This window comes from Dromiciops gliroides, chromosome 4 (assembly GCF_019393635.1).
Source record: "Dromiciops gliroides isolate mDroGli1 chromosome 4, mDroGli1.pri, whole genome shotgun sequence".
Taxonomy (NCBI): Eukaryota; Metazoa; Chordata; class Mammalia; order Microbiotheria; family Microbiotheriidae; genus Dromiciops; species Dromiciops gliroides.
The window spans coordinates 119,280,655-119,303,347 of NC_057864.1; the positions used below are offsets into that span (position 1 = coordinate 119,280,655).

At 36.3% G+C, this 22,693-nt stretch overlaps 1 protein-coding gene across 1 annotated transcript in view; it reads left to right on the plus strand.

The window, feature by feature from the left end:
- SPATA17 (spermatogenesis associated 17) overlaps positions 1-22,693 on the plus strand; it is a 251,839-nt gene that overhangs the window by 75,596 nt on the left and 153,550 nt on the right. The window contains exon 5 of the mRNA XM_044004567.1: positions 8,248-8,351. Coding sequence (XP_043860502.1) covers positions 8,248-8,351 — 104 coding nt within the window. The remainder of the gene's footprint in view (positions 1-8,247; positions 8,352-22,693) is intronic.

Here is a 22,693-nt window from a genome sequence, read left to right on the forward strand (position 1 = left end):
TAAATATTTCTTCACTTGTTAAACAAATGAAAAGTCAATTGTGCTCTGAATTTGCTTTTAATAAAATGAGCAAACCAGAATAATATAAACTTGATTGATATGCTGATGGTAAGGAGAGGAAATATCACATAGTTTAAAAGTTAAAAGTTATACTAAATAATCTGAGCATTGTTAAAAATTATGGCAAGACATAAATCATATAAATGTATGTGTTTTAATATGTTGTGTTTTTAAGACACAGAAAGAGAAATACCCTAAATATGAGAAAGAAAGCTTCTTTTAATAGAAGAAATAGAAGGTCATATAGGCTCCAAATTATACTCAATATAAATGTCCCCTTCAAAACATTCCTGACAAGAATCATTCAGCTTGATTATTCCAAGTGGTAAAAAATCACCTTATTCCATGATGATGCAACCCATTCCACTTTTTAGGCAGCTCTAATTGCTTGTTTCTTCCTTCTTATACTCGACCCAACCTACCAGCCTATAACTTAGGTCACACAGAATAAAATTATCCCTCTATCACATGATGACTCTTCACATATTTGAAAATAGTTAACTTTCTCCTTGCATTCTATTCTCTAGGCTAAATACTGCCAGTTCCTTCAACTATTCTGTAAATAGCAGAATTTCAAGTCCTTTCATTATCCTGGTCAGCCTCCACTGATCATGCTACAACTGTTCAATGTACCTCATAAAATGTGGAGCCCAGAACTGAATGCAATAATCCAGAAGTTATTAAACCAAGAGCAATTTACAATAGACCTACCTTTTTCTGGACCAACCACTAAAAATCTATTCTTATGATTCAGTATGGTACAGAGGTGACCCCATTTTCTTAAAGGCTATGTCAGTAGACTGCAAGGTCTGCTGCATCCTACCAAGCTGGAAAGCCTGGGACTTCATGTATTTTGTCTGTGTAACAGCCTAAATTCAAGTAGTGTCATTAGAAGTTTGGCTACGTACTGTTGAAGTTTGACCATAGCAACTCCTAAAGACTAACTTGAAAGCATTGAAGAGTTGTCCTCTACTATAGTATATCCCCATAGCTAAATATGAAAATCACAAGTATTGTTGGTCTGGAAATTAGCTTTTTAAAAAATACTTCACCCTATTAAATGAAACTCTTGTGCCACTAACTTGACACTACAAAATAATTTTCTCATGAGTTATATAGCCAGATCTCTTTAAAAAAAGTTCTGATTTACCCTCTATAACTGTTTGTGTAACTGGTTTTTTGAAGCTAAGCACAAAACTTTATTTACATTTATCCCCATGACATTCTGTCTTGTTGGATTTAGTCTATTTATTGTTCCACTCAATTGAGATTTGTTTTGGATCCTTTTTCAGTTATTCAGTGTCTTATCTGCCCCTCTCAGATTTGTGTCTTCCATAAATTTAATAAACATGCCACCTATATTTTCATGGAAGTCTGACAAAGATACTGAATAGGACAAAACCAAAGGACTCTGTGGTCCTTGGACAAGTCACTTAACATCGTCTGCTTCAGTTTTCTCAATTGTATAATGGGGATAATAATAGCTCTTATCTTGCAGGATTGTTGTGAGGATCAATTGAGATAATATTTGTAAAAATGCTTAGCACAGGGGCAGCTAGATGGTGCAGTGGATAGAACACCGGCCCTGGAGTCAGGAGTACCTGAGTTCAAATCCGGCCTCAGAAACTTAACACTTACTAGCTGTGTGACCCTGGGCAAGTCACTTAACCCCAATTGCCTCACTAAAAAAAAAAAATGCTTAGCACAATGCCTGGCACCTAGTAGATATAAATGCTTACTCCATCCATCCCTTTATTTTCCTTTGAATTTTCACCATGACTACCAAATAGCAAAATATGTAATGTAAAAAAAAATAGAATCTAAGGTAAGTAGGAAGGAATTGAAAATAAGGTGCAAATATTCTCACCACCTATTTCTCAAAATTGCCCAATCCAAATTCATTTAGTACTGGTTATGGCAAGCAGAATGTTAGGGTAGTGTCCATATCAGCATAGGATATCCTGGGTTTCTTGGCATAGCCATAGGAAGATCATAGAAGCCCCAGTCCCTTTGCTGTTATTGTTGAGGTCTAGACTGTATCAGAGAAATCTTGGGCCCTGAAAACACTGCTTCTCAGGGTGCTTAGATCAGATTGCCCTCCATCTCCTAATGTTTCTTTCTGGAAATTTTTTTTCTTAAGAAAGTTCCTCAGAAGTCTTTTGAAACTTCTGATGATACATAGAAGAAAGTTCCTCAGATGATACATAGGATCATTGGATGATAGATGTAAAGCTGGAAGGTGCCATAGAAGTCAATTAGTTCAATGACCTCAATTTACAAATGAGGAAACTGAGGCCCAGAGGGATGAATTGGCTTACTCATAATGCCACAGTTAAAAAGTAGCAGGTCTGGGATTAAAACCCATGTCTTCTGACCATTTGTCCTACACCATTTTCTGATCTAAATTAAGAAGAAAGAAACATAACCTAGTCAGTCAATGATGGGCTAGTTGTAATAACTTTTCCAAATGTTCATTTCACTCTCCTGAGGAGATCTTGAAGAACTTGGATTTTTGCTCTGTACTGATGGAGGTGGGTTGCACTTAGGTAGTGACATAAATGACTGGTATATGTTTATGGATTAAGCACTTCAAAAAGAAAAGGATGTAGGCATATGAAAGTGAACCTGACAAGTAATGTCAGAAAAACACAGGAAAAATTAAGCTCTTTCAAGTTCAAATTTTTTTTTTAAAAGCTCACACTTTTTATAGCAATGGATTTGAATAAACCCTAACATAAAGATCATCACAATACAGAATGTATAATTCATGATAAGCAATTCAACATAAAAAATCAGAGATATGACCTAGAATGTCATAAAGCAAAGATACAGCTGTAAACTTCTACGATCATTTGGAATGTTAGCATTATGCTCCAAATCCTATAGAGCAGGCATAAGTGTATAGTGTCCATGTATTGTGTATACTATCTATTAGAAACAAGGCACAAGAGACAGTAGACTGGATCTAGAATCGGGCACCCTATATTCAAATCTCAGAGCTGCTGAATAATATTTGGGTGAGCTTCGGTAAGTCCAGTATTTGCTTTCTTAGAATTTAAAAAGAATGGATAGTCCATGACTCTTTTTTTTTTTTTTTTTTTTGCGGGGCAGTGGGGGTTAAGTGACTTGCCCAGGGTCACACAGCTAGTAAGTGTCAAGTGTCCGAGGCTGGATTTGAACTCAGGTACTCCTGAATCCAGGGCCGGTGCTTTATCCACTGCGCCACCTAGCTGCCCCGTCCATGACTCTTAAAAATATTGACTAGGAAAGACTGAACTGATGCCTTCTTCAGTTACATTTCTCTGTAGAAAGCAGAATAAGTAAAAATCATGACATTGATCCTTGATCACTCTTTTAAGATATCACTAAGGACTTAACAGAAGCAAAAGAGACTAAGGAGAGGTGGCAGTAATACACAGAAGAACTATGCAAGAAAGATCTTAACATATCCAATAACTATGATGGTGTGATTACTGATTTAGAGCCAGACATCCTAGAGAATGAAGTCAAGTGGGCCTTAGGAAGGATTACTAACAATAAAGCTAGTGGAGGTGATGGAATTCTAGCTTAGCTATTTAAAACCTTAAAAGACGATGCTGTTAAAGTGCTGTACTCAGTATGCCCCAAATTTGGAAAACTCAACAGTGGCCACTGGATTGGAAAAGGTAAGTTTATCTTCTAGTCCTAAAGAAGGGAATTACCAAGAAAAGTCCAAATTTCTGAACAATTGCATTCACTTCATACGCCAGCAAGGTTATGCTTAAGATTCTGCAAGCTGGGCTTCAACAATATATAAATTGAGATTTACCAGAAGAGCAGGATGGTTTTAGGAGAGACAGAAAAACAAAAGACCAAATTGCCAACATTTACTGGATAATGGAGAAACAAGGGGGTTCCAGAAAAACATCTATGTATACTTCATTGACTACATTAAAGTCTTTGAATGTGTGGATCACAACAAAACATGGCAAGTTCTCAGAGAGATGGGAGTACTAGATCATCTCATTTGTCTCCTGAAGAACCTGTATTCAGGTCAAGAAGCAATAGTTAGAATCAAACATGGAACACAATTGGCTTAAGATTGGACAAGGAGTATGACAAGCCTGTATATTGTCACCTTATTTATTTAACTTATGTGTAGAGTACATCATGCAAAATGTCAGGCTAAATGAATCAAAAGCCAGAATTAAGGTTTCTGGGAAAAATATCAACAATATCAGATATGCAGATGATACCTTTCTGATGGCAGAAAGTGGAGGAATTAAGAAGCCTCTTGATGGGAGTGAAAGATGAGAGTGTAAAAGCTGACTTGAAGCTTAACATAAAAAATACTAAGATCTTGGCAATGGATCCCATTACTTTCTGGCAAATAGAGGGAGAAGAAATGGAAGTGGTGGCAAGTTTTATATTCTTGGGCTCAAAGATCATTGCAGATGGCAACTGCAGCCATGAAATTAAAATACTCTCCTTAGAAGCAAAGATAGGGCACATTTGGACAGCATACTAAAAAGCAGACATCACCTTGCTGACAGAAGTTCATATTGTCAAAGCTATGCTTTTTCCAGTAGCAATATATGGCTATGAGAGTTGGACTGTAGGGAAAGCTGAGCACCTGCAGAATCAATACTTTTGAACTGTGGTGCTAGAGAAGACTTTTAAGAGTCCCTTGGACAGAAAGGAGGTTAAATCAGTCAATAATTAAAGAAATTAATTCAAACTACTCACTGGAAGGTCAAATATGGAAGCTGAAGCTTAAGTACGTTAGCCCCATGATAAGAAGATGCAACTCATTAGAAAAGACCCTGATATTGGGGAAGAGGTTGAAATGGATAGTATCATGGAAACAACAAACATGAACTTGAAAAAACTTTGAGAGTTAGTAGAGGATAGAAGGCCTGCCATGCTATGGTCCAGGTGATCACAAAGAGTCGGACATGACTGAATGAATAAGCAACAACATAAAGGGCTTTACTCATGAGGATTTAGAAATGAGAAGTTTTCTTTCTTCTTCCTTCACTTTCTCCTCTCCTACCACCACCACCCCAATCAAGAAGAATTTTGAAGAGAAAAGAAATAACAGGGGCAGCTAGGTGGCGCAGTGGATAGAGCACCGGCCCTGGAGTCAGGAGTACCTGAGTTCAAATCCGGCCTCAGACACTTAACACTTACCAGCTGTGTGACCCTGGGCAAGTCACTTAACCCCAATTGCCTCACTAAAAAAAAAAAAAAAAGAAAAAAAAAAGAAAAGAAAAGAAAAGAAATAACAGAAAGACAATTTGAGAGGGAGAATACAGCAATCAATAGAAATAAGCAGGAAGGAAAAGAGATGGGGGGGGGAGGGAACTTTAAATCTTCTTCTAGCTTTTGATCCCTTGTTGGTGGTTTTGACCTTGTACCTGTTGCTGTAAATATTAGTTGTTATTGCGAAAGAGTAATTTCTACTTTAATTTTAACATTGGGGGGTACGTTCTTTTTTGCTTTCAGCTCAGTTATTGATTATTAATTTTTGGCAACAAAACTAAACTCAGTGAGGGAGGGAATCTATGAGCAGATGGCTTTTGGTGTATCAAGGTTTTGCCATTTGTTTTAGTGCTTAAAATAAACATTATTTATAAGACCACTTACATTTTGATGTTACTTAATGAGGAATATGCATCATTGATTTGACTAGCTTAAGAGGTCATTTAGAACTTGCCTGTTAACAAGCTGTAATCTGCTGAGCACACAATGACTTTGTTTAAAATTATCTATTCAGTGCTGATCAATGATAATAATTGTTTTGTACCAATCACTTTTGAAAGTTGCTAATTACTTTGAAGGGCATGCACACCAGTCATTTTTTGAAAATACTAACTCATTCACCTTGGAATCAAAAAGAAATACCCTTGTTAAAATTTGTAGTCTTGCAAAAGTAAAATTTACATTCAAGGTGTTGATGAAGTACTTGAATATCAATGGTACAAGAACACGTATTAAAAATCCAAGAAGTCACAAATTCTTCAAAGAAGTAGTACAATAGAAGTTCTGTCATAAGGTAGCTCCTTATTACAATACAGCATCAGGTTAGATGTTGTTAGATAGATCAGGTCTTCTGAAAGACAACAAATTATAGTGCTGATTGCCTACATGAATGACTCCTCAAGAAAATATGCTACCTTATTGTCAAGTCTTTATTTTCTTAAAATGTATAAACTTTGTGAAACAGAACTATCATCAGATAAATCCACAAAAGTCCAAACACTTCTACATACAGCTTTTTGGGACTTGCACTATTAAAGATAAATAGGAAAACCTTAGACCAAGTTTTAAAGTTTTCAGTTGTTCTTCTTTGTGCTTTAACTACTTTTTCTATACATTTACTCTCCATATCATCTATCTTGGCTTTAAATTCATGTGCTCCTCCCCACCTCCATCCCCCAATCCCTTCACTAGTCCTATATAACAAAACAAAGACCCTGTTATGCCTTTTTCACTTGATGATTGCTGGATTGTACTTTAAAGCGGATGAATTTCAATAGGGTGTTCCTCCCAATAGTCTCCCATGGTCTACTCCAGGGCTGCACCTGAGTATTGCAAAAGCACCTTCAAAAAATTATCTATTAAAATTTATTTTTGTTTTTAATAGGTTTTATTCATATATTTTGTTTTTGCATTGCCTAGATTTTCTCTAGTGTCTATCAACTTCCCCCTCATAGAGAACCATTCCAATGATTTTTTTAAAGAAAAAGAAGAGAAAAAAATTCAGCAAAATTAACCAGCATCAAAAAAAATATGACATTATATGCAATGTTCCACACTGATGGTTCTTCCATCTCTATAAAGGAGTGAGGGGAGGTGTTTTCTCATATTTCTTCTTTGGAGCTAAGCTTGTTCTCAAAATGGAGAGAGAAAACAGTTATATAGGGTCAAGCTAAACTGGAAAAGAATGAAATTCCAAGAAAGGTAAAATATTTTTTGAAGCCTTTGCAGATCACACTCTGAATGACAGGGGTTAGGTAAATAGAGTTAGAAACTACCTAATGATAGGGCAGGGAAGTCACAAAGTATGCAGAAGCTTAGAGATCAAATTGGTCCCATGGTTATTAGGAGATAGCTTTGAGAAGAAGCTTGTCTCTTTCTTTGATATGTTTAGGGTATAGGCCTAGTAGTGGTATTATTGGGTGAAAAGGTATGAACAGTTTAGTATATGATGCCATGGATCCTTTCCAGAATGGCTGTAGCAATTCACAGTTCAACCAGCAGTGCATTAATATGACTTTTCCCACAACCCCTCCCAAATTTGTCATTTTCCTTTTTGCCAAATTTGCCAATATGACGACTATAAAATAGAACCTTTTAAGTCCTTTAATTTTTGTTTCTCTAATAATTAGTTATTTGGAGAATTGTTTCATATGGCTATTGATTGAATTTCTTTCTTTGAAAACCATTCATATCCTTCAACCATTTATCAATTGAAGAATGACTCATTCTTAGAAATCTTAATCAGTTCCCTCTATATCCTGGAAACAAGTCCTTTATTAAAATTTGATACAAAGATTTTCCCCCCTGGTAACTAATTTCCCTTTCTAATCTTTGCTACATTAGTTTTGTTATTAGGGCAGTTAGGTAATGCAGTGGATGGAGAGCCTGACTCAAAGTCAGGAAAACCCAAGTTAGCAACTACTCTCCAACACTTATTAGCTGTGTGATTGGGAATGTCACTTAACTTCTGTTTGCCTCAGTTTCTTCACATGCAGAATGGGGATAATAATAGCACCTACCTTACAGGATTGTTATGAGGATCAAATGAGATGATAATTATAAAGTGTTTAGCAAAGTGCCTGGAACATAGTGATATATAAATGTTAGTCTTCATCCTCCTCCTTCATCTTCTCCTCTTCCTCCTCTTCCTAACTTTCAATGATTAATTTAGGAATTTAGAATACTCTGAAACTTATTAGAAAAAATTTGAATTCATAATATTCAATAATTGCTTTTTATCTATCTAATATTTTTAATAAATCTACCAATTCAAACTTTGGTCAAACTAATGTAGTACTTTATAAATGAAAAGTCATGATTATATTGGCTATAAATTCAAATCCATGTTGATTTTGATTTTGATTTAACATAACAAATATTTGAGCACCATTATTTTCCCTACAATATTGAATGTAATAAAATATACATATGTATTTTTTATGACAGATTCAGAAGTGGTGGCGAGGATATAAGATCCGGAAGTACTGCTTCAATTATTATTACTTGAAGGAATATCTGAGAGCTATATCTGACACCAATCAAGCAATCAGGTGATGAAAACAAAAGTAGTGAAACTTTATCTGAAAATAAGTGATAATAGTAATTTCAATTTACAGGCAGGTAGGTGGTGAACAGTGCCCAGAGTCAGGAAAACCTAAGTTCAAATCTAACCTCAGACACTTATTAGCTGTGTGACCTGGGCAAATTATTTAACCCCGTTTGCCACAGTTACTCATCTATAAGAGCTGGAGAAGGAAATGACAAAGGACTCCAGTATCATTGCCAAGAAATCCCCAAATGGGGTCCCAAAGAGTTGGACCTGATTGAAATAACAACAAAAATTTCACTTTGTCCTGCCTAGTTTCCTACCTATTACCTTTATAAAAATTTTAAAAATATCAAAAATATTAAATGTGATCTATTTTGCTCCTGAATAATTGCCCAATGAATTTTTAATAATGTTTTAAGTAAGTTGTCTGATTATGTCATCAGACTGAAGATGAAATTAATATTAACATCAGTAACATGCCATTAACATATAATCTTATGCTAGCTTAGAAAATGTATTGTTTTTAAAAGAATATCATTGATAGGTTTTAAATGTAAAATTAAAAATCATTCCAGTGTTTGTACTATCACAGTGAATATGTGTGTGTGTGTGTGTGTGTGTGTGTGTGTGTGTGTGTGTGTGTGTGTGTGTGTAAGTTTGGACCTTTGATTTAAAAAAATTCTTCTACCAATTCAGACAAGCAACTGTTCTACAATTCATAGTCTTAGAGACTTGCCTAGGGCAGTGAAAATGTATGTGACTTACCAAGGGTCACACAGCCTGTGTGGGATAGACCTAAACCTTTAAGCCAGGGCTGCCCATACATATACATACACACTTATGCATGTATTGTGTGATTTACAAATGCTCATTTCCTTCCCCTATATACATGTAACACTAGATGTTCTTTGAAGCACAAGAGGTCTAGATACTCCTAACCCCCTACCTCTTTCAGGTAAAAAGAGGAGGAGGAGACCTTACCTTCTTGGACCATCTCTCAGCAGCACCATAGCTTCAGTTAGCTCATTCTTCCAGGGAAATCCAAAAGGGCTCTGAATTCAAGTTTTAAAATTCTACCTGGGAGAATTATATGGTTACTCGTGAAACTTAACTCTGACTCAATAACCCTTAAAGAGGACTTTTAAATGTCCCATAACAGAACTGCAGAATCCTAGTAGGATAAATTTGGGAAATTAAATGAAGCACTTATGCATACTCTAATCTCAACTAATGGCATATCTACAGATAAAGGGAACAAACTGGTTTTTATTTTTTCTTTCTTTCTTTTTTTTTTTTTCAGTGAGGCAATTGGGGTTAAGTGACTTGCCCAGGGTCACACAGCTAGTAAGTGTTGTGTCTGAGGCCGGATTTGAACTCAGGTACTCCTGACTCCAGGGCCGGTGCTCTATCCACTGCACCATCTAGCTGCCCCCGAACTGGTTTTTAAAAAGAGAACTGGGCTTACAAACCAATGGCAGAAATGGGTGACAGCAAAAATAACATTTTTTAAAAAAAATTTAGGCCCCAATCTAAATGTTGAGAGGGAGAAGGGGAAGGGTGTGGGTCTCTAGAGAAAGGAGACATTTTTCAAACATTTGCCTTCATGGCCAAGGAAGGAGTAGAAATGAGAATGAATCAATTCACCAAGTTTCAGTAGCATGGTAAAGGAAGTGTTGTTATTCAGTCATGTCCAACTCTTTGCCACCCCATTTGGGGTTCTCTTGGTAAAGATACTAGAGTGCTTTGCCATTTCCTTCTCAAACACTTTTTATAGATGAGGAAACTGAGGCAACCAAGGTTGAGTGACTTGGCCAGAGTCACACAGCTAGTAAGTGTCTTGAGTTCAGATTTGAACTCAGGTCCTTTTGACTCCAGGCACAGTGTTCTAGCTATTGTACCACCTAGCTGTCCCAAGTAAGGGAAGTACATTCAGACATATAGCAAGTTTTGTCTATACAGATTACACCTTAAGCAGATCAGTGAGCAGAAAAGACTCCATTGCTCCTGATTCTATTTGACCTTCTCAGGACAGCAACATCCTTAGATGGGACTTACACTTCTGCTACATGGGTCAGTTCCTCCCCTCTTCTCACCTAGATCTGCCATCCTTGTCTTCCCCATATGGATCCTGCTTCTCATGATGTTTCAGAGTCTCCTCCTAGCTGGGAAAAATTACCCTTCCTGACAGCTCCCCTGCCAATATTAGGTACACATATTTTGCTTGTATCTGTGGCTTTCTTGATATAGAACACTACCTCCATTCATGCATGTTGGCAACTCTTCTTTGACTTACAATCATAGTTTGTCTGGGACACTGAGAAATTAAATGAGTTGTTCATAGTCACACGATTAAATGAGTTGGTTTTGGTCACACAGCTACTGGGTGTTTGAGGGAGGAATTAAATCTAGCTAGGTCTGCCTGACTCCAGTGCTGGCCCTCTGGCTTCTAGACCATGCTAGATTGCATACATATATGAACATGCATGCATACTACATGCATCCATATCACATGCAGAAACATACATAGATTGTGTAACTGGAATTTAACAAAAGCTTGGGGTACTTTGTGTGCTGCTGCATTTGTGGGGGAAATGCTGACTCTAATGGAGAGTATGCTGACACAATGCTATATTGACCTACAGAAGGGGTGAGGTTGTATTGGAGCATTATGGGAGAGAGACAAGGTGGTTTGAGATACTCTTGGGTAGTACATATGTACTCTTTTTTTTGCCAAGGTAATGAGGGTTAAGTGACTTGCCCAGGGTCACACAGCTAGTAAGTGTCAAGTGTCTGAGGCCAGATTTGAACTCGGGTCCTCCTGAATCCAGGGCCGGTGCTTTATCCACTGTGCCACTGAGCTGCCCCATACATATGTACTCTTGGGGAGTATACAGACTTATAACAGAAGCTGGCTTCTTAACATATCCTTGATTTCCTATTTTATACCCCCCCTTTAACTTTGGATAGTTTATCCTGGGGTGAAATTTTGGGGCCTCCCTCTTGGTTTAGCTGAGAGGTTTTCTTGGTCCCATCTAAAGATAACCTTTACTCATGTTTATTATTTATTTTCTGGCATATTCTAATTTGTATACTTTCTCTGATTTCTTTTTCCTTGGATAAATGAGTTTACTCATTATTTGCTATAGTCATTTCTTTAACTAGCATTTAGTAGTAAGGAATTAAGAGGGCAAGTATAAACTAAGGGCTAGCAACCAGGTAACTTACTTTTATTTAGAAACAGACTTGTACCCCTAAACTAGCAATATTTGGAGGAGACAAATAAAATTCTGTTGTGATACCTCTCTTAGAGATAGGCTAGAATTCCTTCTCCTCCTATCATCAAGTCTTCTTTGGAGAGCTATGGGCCAGATTGCAGAGATATCTATCTCTTCATGTCATCTGTGAACCACATTTAGACAACCCATGAGAAAATATATCTTATACACACACAGTCTTACATGTACATATAAACACAATAAATGTACACATACACATATCTAACATGTGTATATATATATATGTATATACACCTACATACATTATCATCATCATCATTATTATGCTGTTGAATATAGAGTGGAATGCAGTCCATGAAAGGTCTATCTTTTACCCCATATGTGGAATTTAGTAACTAAGGTATGAAAAATAACCTCATTTTAGTAGTGGGGCTAGACTTAAAACTTAAGTCTCTTATTTCTTTTTCTTTTTTTTTTTTAAGTGAGGCAGTTGGGGTTAAGTGACATGCCCAGGGTCACACAGCTAGTAAGTGTTAAGTGTCTGAGGCCAGATTTGAACTCAGGTCCTCCTGACTCCAGGGCCGGTGCTCTATCTATTACACCACCTAGCGGACCCAAGTCTCTTATTTCTAACACAGCAAACTCCTTCATCCTCTAGGTGGTGTTTATTTATATGACTATGAAGGTAAAAGGGAAGGGAACAAACATTTATTAATGCTAAATGCCCTCTATGTACCAAGTATCATGTTAAGCACTTTACAGATATTCTCTCATTAAAGATATGAATTCAAACTTGGCTACAAATCACTTTAATTCAGTATAAGAATTCAGAATGCTTAGTTTAGATATTAACATTGTCATCATCTCTATCTTACAAAATCCCTAGGAAAGCTAATTTTACTCTCCACAGATAGCAATACTAAACACATTCTACTTTATTTTAACTTTTTTTAAAAAGTGAGTCTCACTTAGAGCACTAGTTTTAATATTATTAGGATTTGGAGGTTTCAGTGGCCTACAAGATTAATATAAATTACCAAGGTGACATGACTGCAAAAAAGTAATGCAATTTTAGGCTACATTTAAAAAGAGATTTTGTTGCTATAACAAGGGAGCTGTGAGTTCCACTGTATCATGTCCTGGTTATAACACAACTAGAAACTTTTGTCAAGCTCTGAATACCACATTTTCATAAGGACGCTGATACTTTGGCGGTTAGAACCTCTTGGATGCACCCCTAGGAAGCAGAAGAGCCTGAGATCATTCCATACGAGTATCATTTAAAGTAACTAGATGTTACACACTCAGAAAAAGATAACAAAGTCAAAGCTCCTGCATCCAAAGCTTCCAAGAAAAATATGAATTGGTCTCAGGCCATAGAAGCACTCAAAAAGGACTTTGAAGAAAAGGTGAGAGAGGTAGATGTAATGATTGAAATGACACCACCTGCTAGAGACTTACTGTAGCAAAGCTCCGCCATGAGAAGAAGGCCTCTGAAGGCAAGCCATGTGGTCAAGGTCCTTAGCGTCAGGAAGTGGTGTTTGCTCAAGGCTACCAGCCAATCAACTCGAGGAACCTCCTGTTTCTGGGAGGAGGACACGAAGTAGGAAGCAGACGCTAGTAGAGGGGTGCTGTCTCTTTTTGGTTCCTGACCTCGCCATGGTGGGTCGGATGATAGGGTCTCTTAGAAATAGTTAGATTTTTACCTTTCTCTCTGATCCTAATGCTCTTTAATAAATACTTAAACATTTAAATACTCTTGTTAAAGCTTATAATTTATTAGCAAGCACTCATTAGATTTTAGATAGTTTAGCTAAAATTTTAGCCCCTTACGTAGAGGAAAAAGTGGAAAGAGAAATGAGAGTGAGGTAGGAGGGTCATGAAAAAAAGTCAACAGCTTGAAAAGCCAAATTGGCCAATGGTAAAGGAGGTACAAAAGTTCTCTGAAGAAAATCATTGCTTAAGAATTAGGATTGAGAAAATAGAAGCTAATGACTTTATGAGAAATCAAGACACAATAAAGCAAATCCAAACAAATAAAAAATATAGAGGGCAATGTGAAATTGTTTTTCAAGCTATTGACTTTTTTCATGACCCTCCTCCATCACTCTCATTTCTCTTTCCATTTTTTCCTCTACCTCTCTTACTTTTCCCTCTAATTCTTTTACTTTACCTTCAAAGTCTTGCTCTTTAACCTGGAAGCAGAAATCTGGTTCACTGTGATTACAAGCTTGGCATGACTATGCCCTTCCCCTACTGGGCCAATGCCACTCAAGTTGGCTTCCTGGTTCAGAACATGGGAAATACAACAGTGCTCTGTCTCAGTTCCGGGAGAGAGTCCTGCTATCTTCCCCCAGCCAACTGCTGGACCCCCTCACCATTTTGTGAGCTGAGTTCCAGAAGTAGCTGTTGATACTGATGATTCTGAGGCTCTGGCGGTGCAGCCTGCCTGCGACTGGATCTGAGTGGCACGGCTGCACTCCCCTCTCAGCCCAGTACAACAAACCTTTCCTGGCACCCCTTTAAGCCTTTTTTTTTGGCTGAAAAATTATCTCACTCTGTTCTTTTGTGTGTTTTGCTGCTCCAGGAATTGTCCTATGGCATTATTTGGAGGTATGTGGATGGATCCTGTGGGGAGCTCTGAAAGTTACAGCCTTTCCTCCACCATCTTGGCTCTGCCCCACCCCCACCCCCATATTTGTATTTTTAGGGCCTAAGAGCTTAATAAGTGCTTGTTGTTGTTGCTGCTTATTGATTGATTATTGCTCAACCTTTTATATCAGGCCAGATCTGTTGTTTATGTTGGTTGCTTTTACTTGTTTTTAATTGACTTTATTTTTAAAACTTTAAGCAAGTATTAAGAAACTATGAAATGAATTTTTTGGAAGTACTTTCCAGAGGTCACATAACCCAGCTTCTTACCTTTGGACAAATTTAAGCAATAGGCTTAAGGAAAATAGGCTAAGTAAGAGTTTCTTCCACTCAACTCCATATTGAATGCCATTTTGTGGCATGAATCTCAAAGGTCATGGCTATAAAACACTAGTTTTATGTGTTCCTAAAAAGTGGAAAGGTTTTGGATTCTGAACCAATGGTTGTCTTTATTTCTTATCAAAGAACAAGCTTAGATAAGTTTTGGGACTTAATGAGTAAAAGGTTGGTGATTATGTGGTAAATATTTTTGACCACAGTGGATTCCATCATGTGGAGGGGTTACAATCTACATTGGTGGAGAAAGTAATAGTCCTGGTAAAACTACAACTCTTTGAAAATATTTAATTTTTATTGTTGTTCAGTGACTTCAGTAATGTCCAACTCTTTGTGACCCCATTTGGGGTTTTATTAGTAAAGATACTGGACTTGTTTGCCATTTCCTTCTCCAGCTCATTTTATAGGTAAGGAAACTGAGGCAAATAGGGTTAAGTGATTTGCCCAGGGTCACAGAGTTAGTAAGTGTCTGAGGGCCAAATATGAATAAAGGTCTTTCTGACTTCAGGTCCAGTGCTCTATCCACTGTGCCACCAAGCTGCCCTATTTAAGTAGATTACATGAGGTTATTCAAATTTTGCAAGCATCCATTGACCTTGGGCTTAAACTTTGTATAGTTAATAGGCATAGTTCATCTACTCTATAGTTAATAGTATAGTAAATTATGCAACATATTTCTGAGAAGATATTTTCTTACCGAGCCTGGGTCTTTTACAAAGATAAATTGGTTTGATTAATTTAAAGGCTGAGTATGTACTTGGTAGACTTGTACACTTATAACCTCTAGCCTAATATGCAAAAAGTGCCCCAGGTTATGAACAAGAAAATGATGATGTGAAATTAAAAATTAGGTACAGAGTTACAGATAGGTCACATTAATAAAATATTATTACTTTGTTGTATGGAAAAAAACTAACATTCTTTACTTTTGAAGAGGGTTCAAACTGAATATAACATTCCTTTAGTGTTTAAGGAAATATAGTTGTTGATTGTTAATAACTCCTAATGGTAATGGTGCTTTGAAATTGTTATTAATAAAAGTAGGTTGATATTTTGAACACATTAATTTTGTAATAGGGTTTAGATAATTAAATATTCTGGACATAGCACTTTACCTCAATTTTTATGTATTATATGTATTATGTATTATGTTTTAAATTTTATAATCATCTTGACAGAATTAATTACCATATTTAAAATTATTTATTCTTATTGGATAATCCATCTGACCATGTATTCCCATTATCAAAAGCTTTCTGGTGCCCCCTTTTGGTTCTAGGATAAAATATAAACTTCTCAATCTGGCATTTAAAGTCCTCCAAACATTTTTCAGTATAGCAATTTCTAGACATTTCATTTTACTTTCCACTCTATACACTCTACATTGTAGCTAAAGTGTTCCCAGTTACACATTTAATCTCCTGCTTCCATGCTTTGAGAGAGAATGGCATAATGGAAGTCTGAAGTCTAGGCCGAAGTCATCCAGGCCTTGCCTAAAGACCTCTAATGATGGGAAACCCATGAGCTCCACAGGTAGTCAATTCCACTTTGGGACAGTTCTAATTGTTGGGAAGTTTTTCCTAACATGAAATCAAAATGGTCCTCTTTGCAACTTCAACCTATAACTTCTAATGCTACCCTCTGTGGCCAAAAAGAACAAATCCACTCCTTCCACATGATAGCTCTTCAAATACTTGAAAACTATTACATCACAGCTGTTATGCCCCTATGACTTTCTGGAAATCAATACCCTTCCCTTCATTTGGATACCTTTCCTCTCCCTCTGCACTCTATTCTCCACCCTTCCTTACTTTTTTATCTTTCTTTATTTAGTGTGTTGACTTACCCCATTATAAGTTAAGCTCCTTGAGGGCAGGGACATTTTTTTTTGGTTACATTTGTATCTATGGTGTTTAATACAATATCTAGTACATAAAAAGTGCTTAATAAATGTTTATTGTTTATTGTCTTGCTAAGATTTTACTTGAAATTTTTGTTATCAATAGTTAGGAGTCTATAGTTATCTTTCACTGCTTTTTCTTTCTCAGGTTTGGTATTGTACATAATTTATTTTACAAACTTTTTGGATTTATTAGAACTCCCTTATTTTCCAGAGGAACTGTATGAAAACCTGGCCTAACATATCAAAAATCCTCAGACCAATAAAAAGCACAAACCAAGCAGACCTAGAGACATGTAGGAATTTCTTTTTCTGTAGAGACTTCCCTCCCTAAGCCATTTGACAGTTTATGGAGACATTCTTTTCTGCAAAGATTCACAGAGATTTCTTGATTCATATCCTCTATCACATTGTTTGCTTTCACGGTTTGAACTTTCAGGCTGATTTGTATTGTGCAAATGGAATTAAGAACATTCTGTTGCAAACCAGGAATCAGGGAGTTAATCAAGCCAGAGGTAACTGACATATCAATAAATATTAACTGTCCAAGCACTTTCAACTGTTAAAATATTCTCCTTCCTCAAGTCTGGACTGAACTTCTCTTGAGAAGTTCTCATGTATTGCATGCCTGTCTTTCTGATCAGAATAAACAAGTTTATGTCTTGACAACTGTGCTTCACTCTGTTTCTGTTTTTGTGGGGGAAAAGTTATCTGTTTTTGACAATATCAAGGCCATACATGTCTCATAGAAGGAATTGGGTAGTGTCTGCTATTTCTACTTTTGAAAAATTTTTATTTTAACATATATATTGAATGTTTGACACATCATTTGTAAGTTCATCAGCAATTCATTTATATCCTTTTTTGTTTTCCCTAAGATAGAGTTATTTTGAAGTGGTATTTTTTGTTTTGTTAGTTTGGATATTTTATATTTTCGTTCATAATCATTATCTACTTATGAACTCTTAATTTTGTTGGTAAATAATTGTGTAGAGTAGCTTATGCCAATTCTTTAAAAATTTCCTCTAATTATGTGAACTCACTTTTTTCATTTTATATTTTGGTAACTTTTCCCATAGTACCATTTGCTTCCTAGGTTTTTGAAACCATTGTTCTACTCTTTACATTTTAGCTACGCACATTTGTTTGTTTGTTTGTTTGAAAACAATGAGAAACTTAATAAAAAGACTTTCCAACCCTACATTCCTGGCCTTGTCTGGCCCTGGCCACATGAAAACAAACATTTCATTGCTTAATCTTTCATTGTTATCTGAAAATATTTAATTTTTATCTGTTTGGTCAATTTTCACATTGAATATCTGGCTCATGTAAGGGCCTAAAATTCAAGCTGTGATGTCTAAAATCTAATGAGTGGTTGCCTTAAATTAGATGCTTTAGCTAGAGTTTAGCCTTTTAAGTATTAAAGTGCATTAGAAATTAGTGAAGAGAGAAAGAGGGAGATAAAAAGCAAACTTGATCTTACTATCTAAGAGAGCCTAGCATCTATCCTCCTGCCAAGCTGAGGTCCCGAAAATGAAAGGGCCTCACTCCTAAGCAGCTTCTCCCAGAAGCCTCCTGTGAAACCAGAAACAGGGCCATCCACACACACAGCTCCAAGCTAATTGGCTGGTAACACTGATTGACAGGACCCATGGACAGCAGACATCACTTCTGGACGCCAAAGTCACCTGGTTTCTTTTCAGGACAGAGCTCACAATGTCCTTCCCAGCTGGGGGTGTCATTCCAATTCTCACACTCACTTCTGGATTTTCTTTTTTTGTGTGCTCAAAATTTTTTTATTAATGAGATATATAATCAAAACAGTTTGGAAGCCATTACTTTCACTGCCTCTAACCCTCATTGGGACTGTTCTCATATTGTGGCATCTCTCTTTTTTTTTTTTTAAATAATGAACATGTTTATTTATAGATTTGGGTTCCAATTTTTATCCCTCCTTCTCTCCCTCCCTCTCCTTACCCACTCTCTGAGGCGGTAAGCAATCAGATATAGGTTATACACCTACGATTATGTAAAACATTACCATATTAGTCATGTTGTATGAGAAAACTTGAATAAAAGAAAAATAATGAAAGAAAGTGAAAAATAACATGCTTTAGTCTGTGTTTTATCAGTATCACTTCTTTCTTTGGAGGTGGATAGTATGTTTCATCAATAGTCCTTTGCGATTTTCTTGGATTATTGTATTGTTGAGAATAGTTAAGTCATTCACATTTCTTCATCAAACAATATTGCTGTCTCTGTGCACAACGTTCTCTTGGTTCTGCTCACTTCACTATACATCAGTTTATATAAGTCTTTCCAGGCCTTTCTGAAATCATCCTGCTTGTCATTTCTTATAGCACAATAATATTCCATCACCATAATATACCATAGTTTGTTTGGCCATTCCCCAACTGATGCGCATTCCTTTGATTTCCAATTCTTAGCCACCACAAAAAGCTTCTATAAATATTCTTGTGAAAATAGGCCGTTTTCTCTTTTGGGAAATGCTTTGGGATATAAACCTAGTAGTGTTATTGATGGATCGAAGGGTATTCACAGTTTTATAGCCCTTTTGGTATAGTTCTGGATTTTCTTTAAGAAAATATTTGAATTCTTTTATTTACCTGAATGCTCAGTTATTTTCTTTGAAATTTAAGCTCTGCTTTTTAGGATGTTATTGAATACTAAACGTTTTTCTTTGCTCTGAATACATTCATATTTCCCCCCTTGGTTTCTTGTACACACAGACTGTCCCTGAGTTATTTTGATTGGCTCATCTTGAAATATAAAGCCTTTCCTCACTCCTTTCTGGCTGCAAAGTTTGTTTATTAATGTTGCAGTTCTGAGGCTTAACTATGATGTTTCTTCATAAATACAGACTTCCTTATCTTGCTCTATGCTCTACTATATGATTCCAGTATTTCCTGGGCAATTTTTCTTTATAAATCCTTGTTTGCAATTTTTTCATGAGTATTTTAGGAAGATATCTAATCTTAGGTTATTATCTCTGAGTATTCTATCTTCAAGTTCAGCATTCTTATTTTATAGAGCTTTCATATGCTTTTCTAATCTTGTATTTCCTCCATTTTTTCCATCTATGAATTTTTGTGTTCTGTCTTTTTTTCAGAGAATCTACTGTTATAATATACTTTGAGATCTTGTAATGCTATACCCCCTTCATTATTCTCCTTTTTCTTCACTATTTTCTTTGAAATTAAAAAACTTTATTTCTTTAAAATAAAGTTTGTTTATTGATCTTGATATACAAACCAGAGAAGTACAAAGCAGGGAAAGATAAATATAGACTAAATTCATTAATGAATATTGACACAACAATTTTAAATAAAATTATTACAAGGAAACTGACATCTACATATCTATATATCTTTATTATAACTATGAATAGTGGATTTTTTATACAAATTTTCTACTTTTTTTTGGTAGACTTGCTAATTGTCCCCTGAAATTTTATAATTTTTTCCTTATTTCTTTGATAGCTCTTCAGAATCCATTCTGGGGGTTCTGCATTGTGTGATAGTTAAAAATCTAATTGCTATGTCTAAAAAGCTAATGAGTGGTCACCTTAAATTAGAAACATCTAGAACCATCTTTGGGCATTAAGTATTTATTAAAGTATATTAGGGGTTAGTAAAGAGAAACACGTGGAGAAAGAAGATCTGTCTACTCTGTCTACTCTCCCTGCCCCTGCCGCCAACAGCTGGTTCCCCAATGAAAAGGCTGATACTCCACAGCATCCAGTAGAAGTTCCCTGTGGGACCAGAAGAGGGACAATCTCCACACACAGCTCCAAGCTAATTGGCTGGTCCATTGATTGACATGACTTACAGGCAGTCTATGAATAGACGTAACTTCTGGATGCCAGGCAACTGCCAGATGCCAAATCACATGTTTTCTTCTCAGGGCGGAGCTGCCCTGGTTCTTAGGATGTCTTTCTCAGGAGGGTGGCAGTGCTCTGATTCTCACAATTGTCATTATAAAGAGATCTGGAATATTTGATATAAAACCTTCATATTTTACAGGGGATTTTGACCCTTTTTTAAAATGAAAAGCATCTGTTCAGGGGCAGCTAGGTGGCGCAGTGGATAGAGCACTGACCCTGGATTCAGGAGGACCTGAGTTAAAATCTGGCCTCAGACACTTGACACTTACTAGCTGTGTGACCCTAGGCAAGTCACTTAACCCCAATTGCCTCACCAAAAAAAAAAAAAGAAAAGAAAAGAAAAGAAAAGCATGTGTTCATTGACATGGCTTTTTCCTTAAAATGTTTATTATTTCTCCTCAAACATGTTTTTATCTTTCTTTATCAATCTCTCTGCTGATTTTTCAAGTTTCCTTACTGTAAATGTGCTTTAATCTACTAATACTTTTCCTCCTGAGAGTCTAGTGCTATAATGCCCAAACTATCCCCCAGCCCTTGTTACCAATTTGATAATGTCTCTCATCATGAACTGAATGAAGTATGTTGCTGTCCCTCAAGGAATGAGTCTAGGATACTATGTCAGGAAGACTAAGAACCCACTGTAGATTGTCCTATTCTTAAGCTCTACCCATCTTACTCTCCTGGACTCTACCCTCTTCTCTGACACTGACATTTCTCAGTTCCTAGAATGACCTATGGAGACTGATCAGGAAGGGGATTAGAGGGAGTCCTTAAGGAGACCAATTGGATCTTCCCTCTTTTTTTCTAACACCTCTTCTTTTGCCTTTTTAAAAAATATCATATTAATCTTTTATAAGCAGTGTTGTACTTCTCATCCTCTTCCTCAAAAATCTTGTACTCTGGGCTCAACTCTTCTCCACAATTGTCCGCTTTTCTTCTGCCTTGAGCCCATTGGACCAGTCTGATTCATTAGCTTCATCCTACTTAGGACAGTGCCAAGAGGTTAACTATGATACTCAATGCCCCAAACTTCAGGAGTCTCTAAGGATACAGAGCTTTTTGGGTCTGTATAACTGTGGGCTATAAAAGAGGTAGAAGTGGAAATGGGAGTTTCAGGAGAGATAGGAGCTCAGCTTGTCTTGGGAGTAGTGTTTACTCAGAACACTTCCAAGTTGTTAACTCCAAAATCTTGTTCCTTAAACTTTAGCAGCTACTAAGACCATTCAGCAGCTATGCTGGCTGCAAGCACTGCATGGGTGGAAGGGAGTTGGGGCCAGGAGCACCATAAGCAATAGACTAATGAATTGATGTCTGGTTATTTATTATTTGTTTTTGTAAAATTACTTTGTGACAAGTTCTACATTTCCTTTTTATTCCCTGATATTAAAATATACTTTTAAGTTTCATGAAGGAAGAAGGCATGGCTTACTCTTCTTTGTGTCACGCTTATGGCTGTACACAGGGATTGCATATAGGATTTAATGCTCGATCAATATTTGTTGAATGAATTCATGTATCAATCCTACACAGTGACCTTAAATCTTCTTAGAATTTTAAAAAAGAATCCAAGATATTCAAGCAGTAGTTTTCAAATACCACAGCCTCTATTGACAATGTAGATTAAAAAATATCTAAGGCTCAAAACCTAAAAACAGTTGAGTTAATTTTAATAAATTCCATTACTATATATATTTGTTTCCATCATCCTCAGGTAATAGAAGAGTGAATTAACTTCTTAACACAGTATTTGAAAGCAATACCTTCATTCTTTTAAATTGAAGAATAGGGTTAAATATGTCCAGAATTTTTATGGCAAATATATAAAAGTTATGTTGGTTAGCAAAATGGAACCATGAGAAGATATATCAGAAGCAATTAACATGGACTATAACTCTGTATGATAAAGGCGAATTAACATTCTATTTTGTGTGAGACAGTTTTCAATCCTTGGTAAGCAAATGGACATCAATTCTCATGAATGAGCTTGCTGGTGTCATTATATCATAAGAATTTACACAGAATGTCAATTGCCAACTGCATGATTAAATTGTGATTCTTTGACTAAAGCTATCTGCATGTTGTGGCATTTAAACCATAGGTCAATTGTTTTTCTCCTTGTAATTAAAAAGTGAGCTGGGAATGGAACATACTAATAAATCTGGGAATGATAACTAATATGATACATGACAGAATGAAGATTCTAGATGATCTCAATAGGTTGGAATGCTGAGCCAAAACTAGCATGACATATATTATGACCAAGGCATCCTGATTTCTAATCTGTTACTCTTTCCAATATACCATGCAGTTTCTTA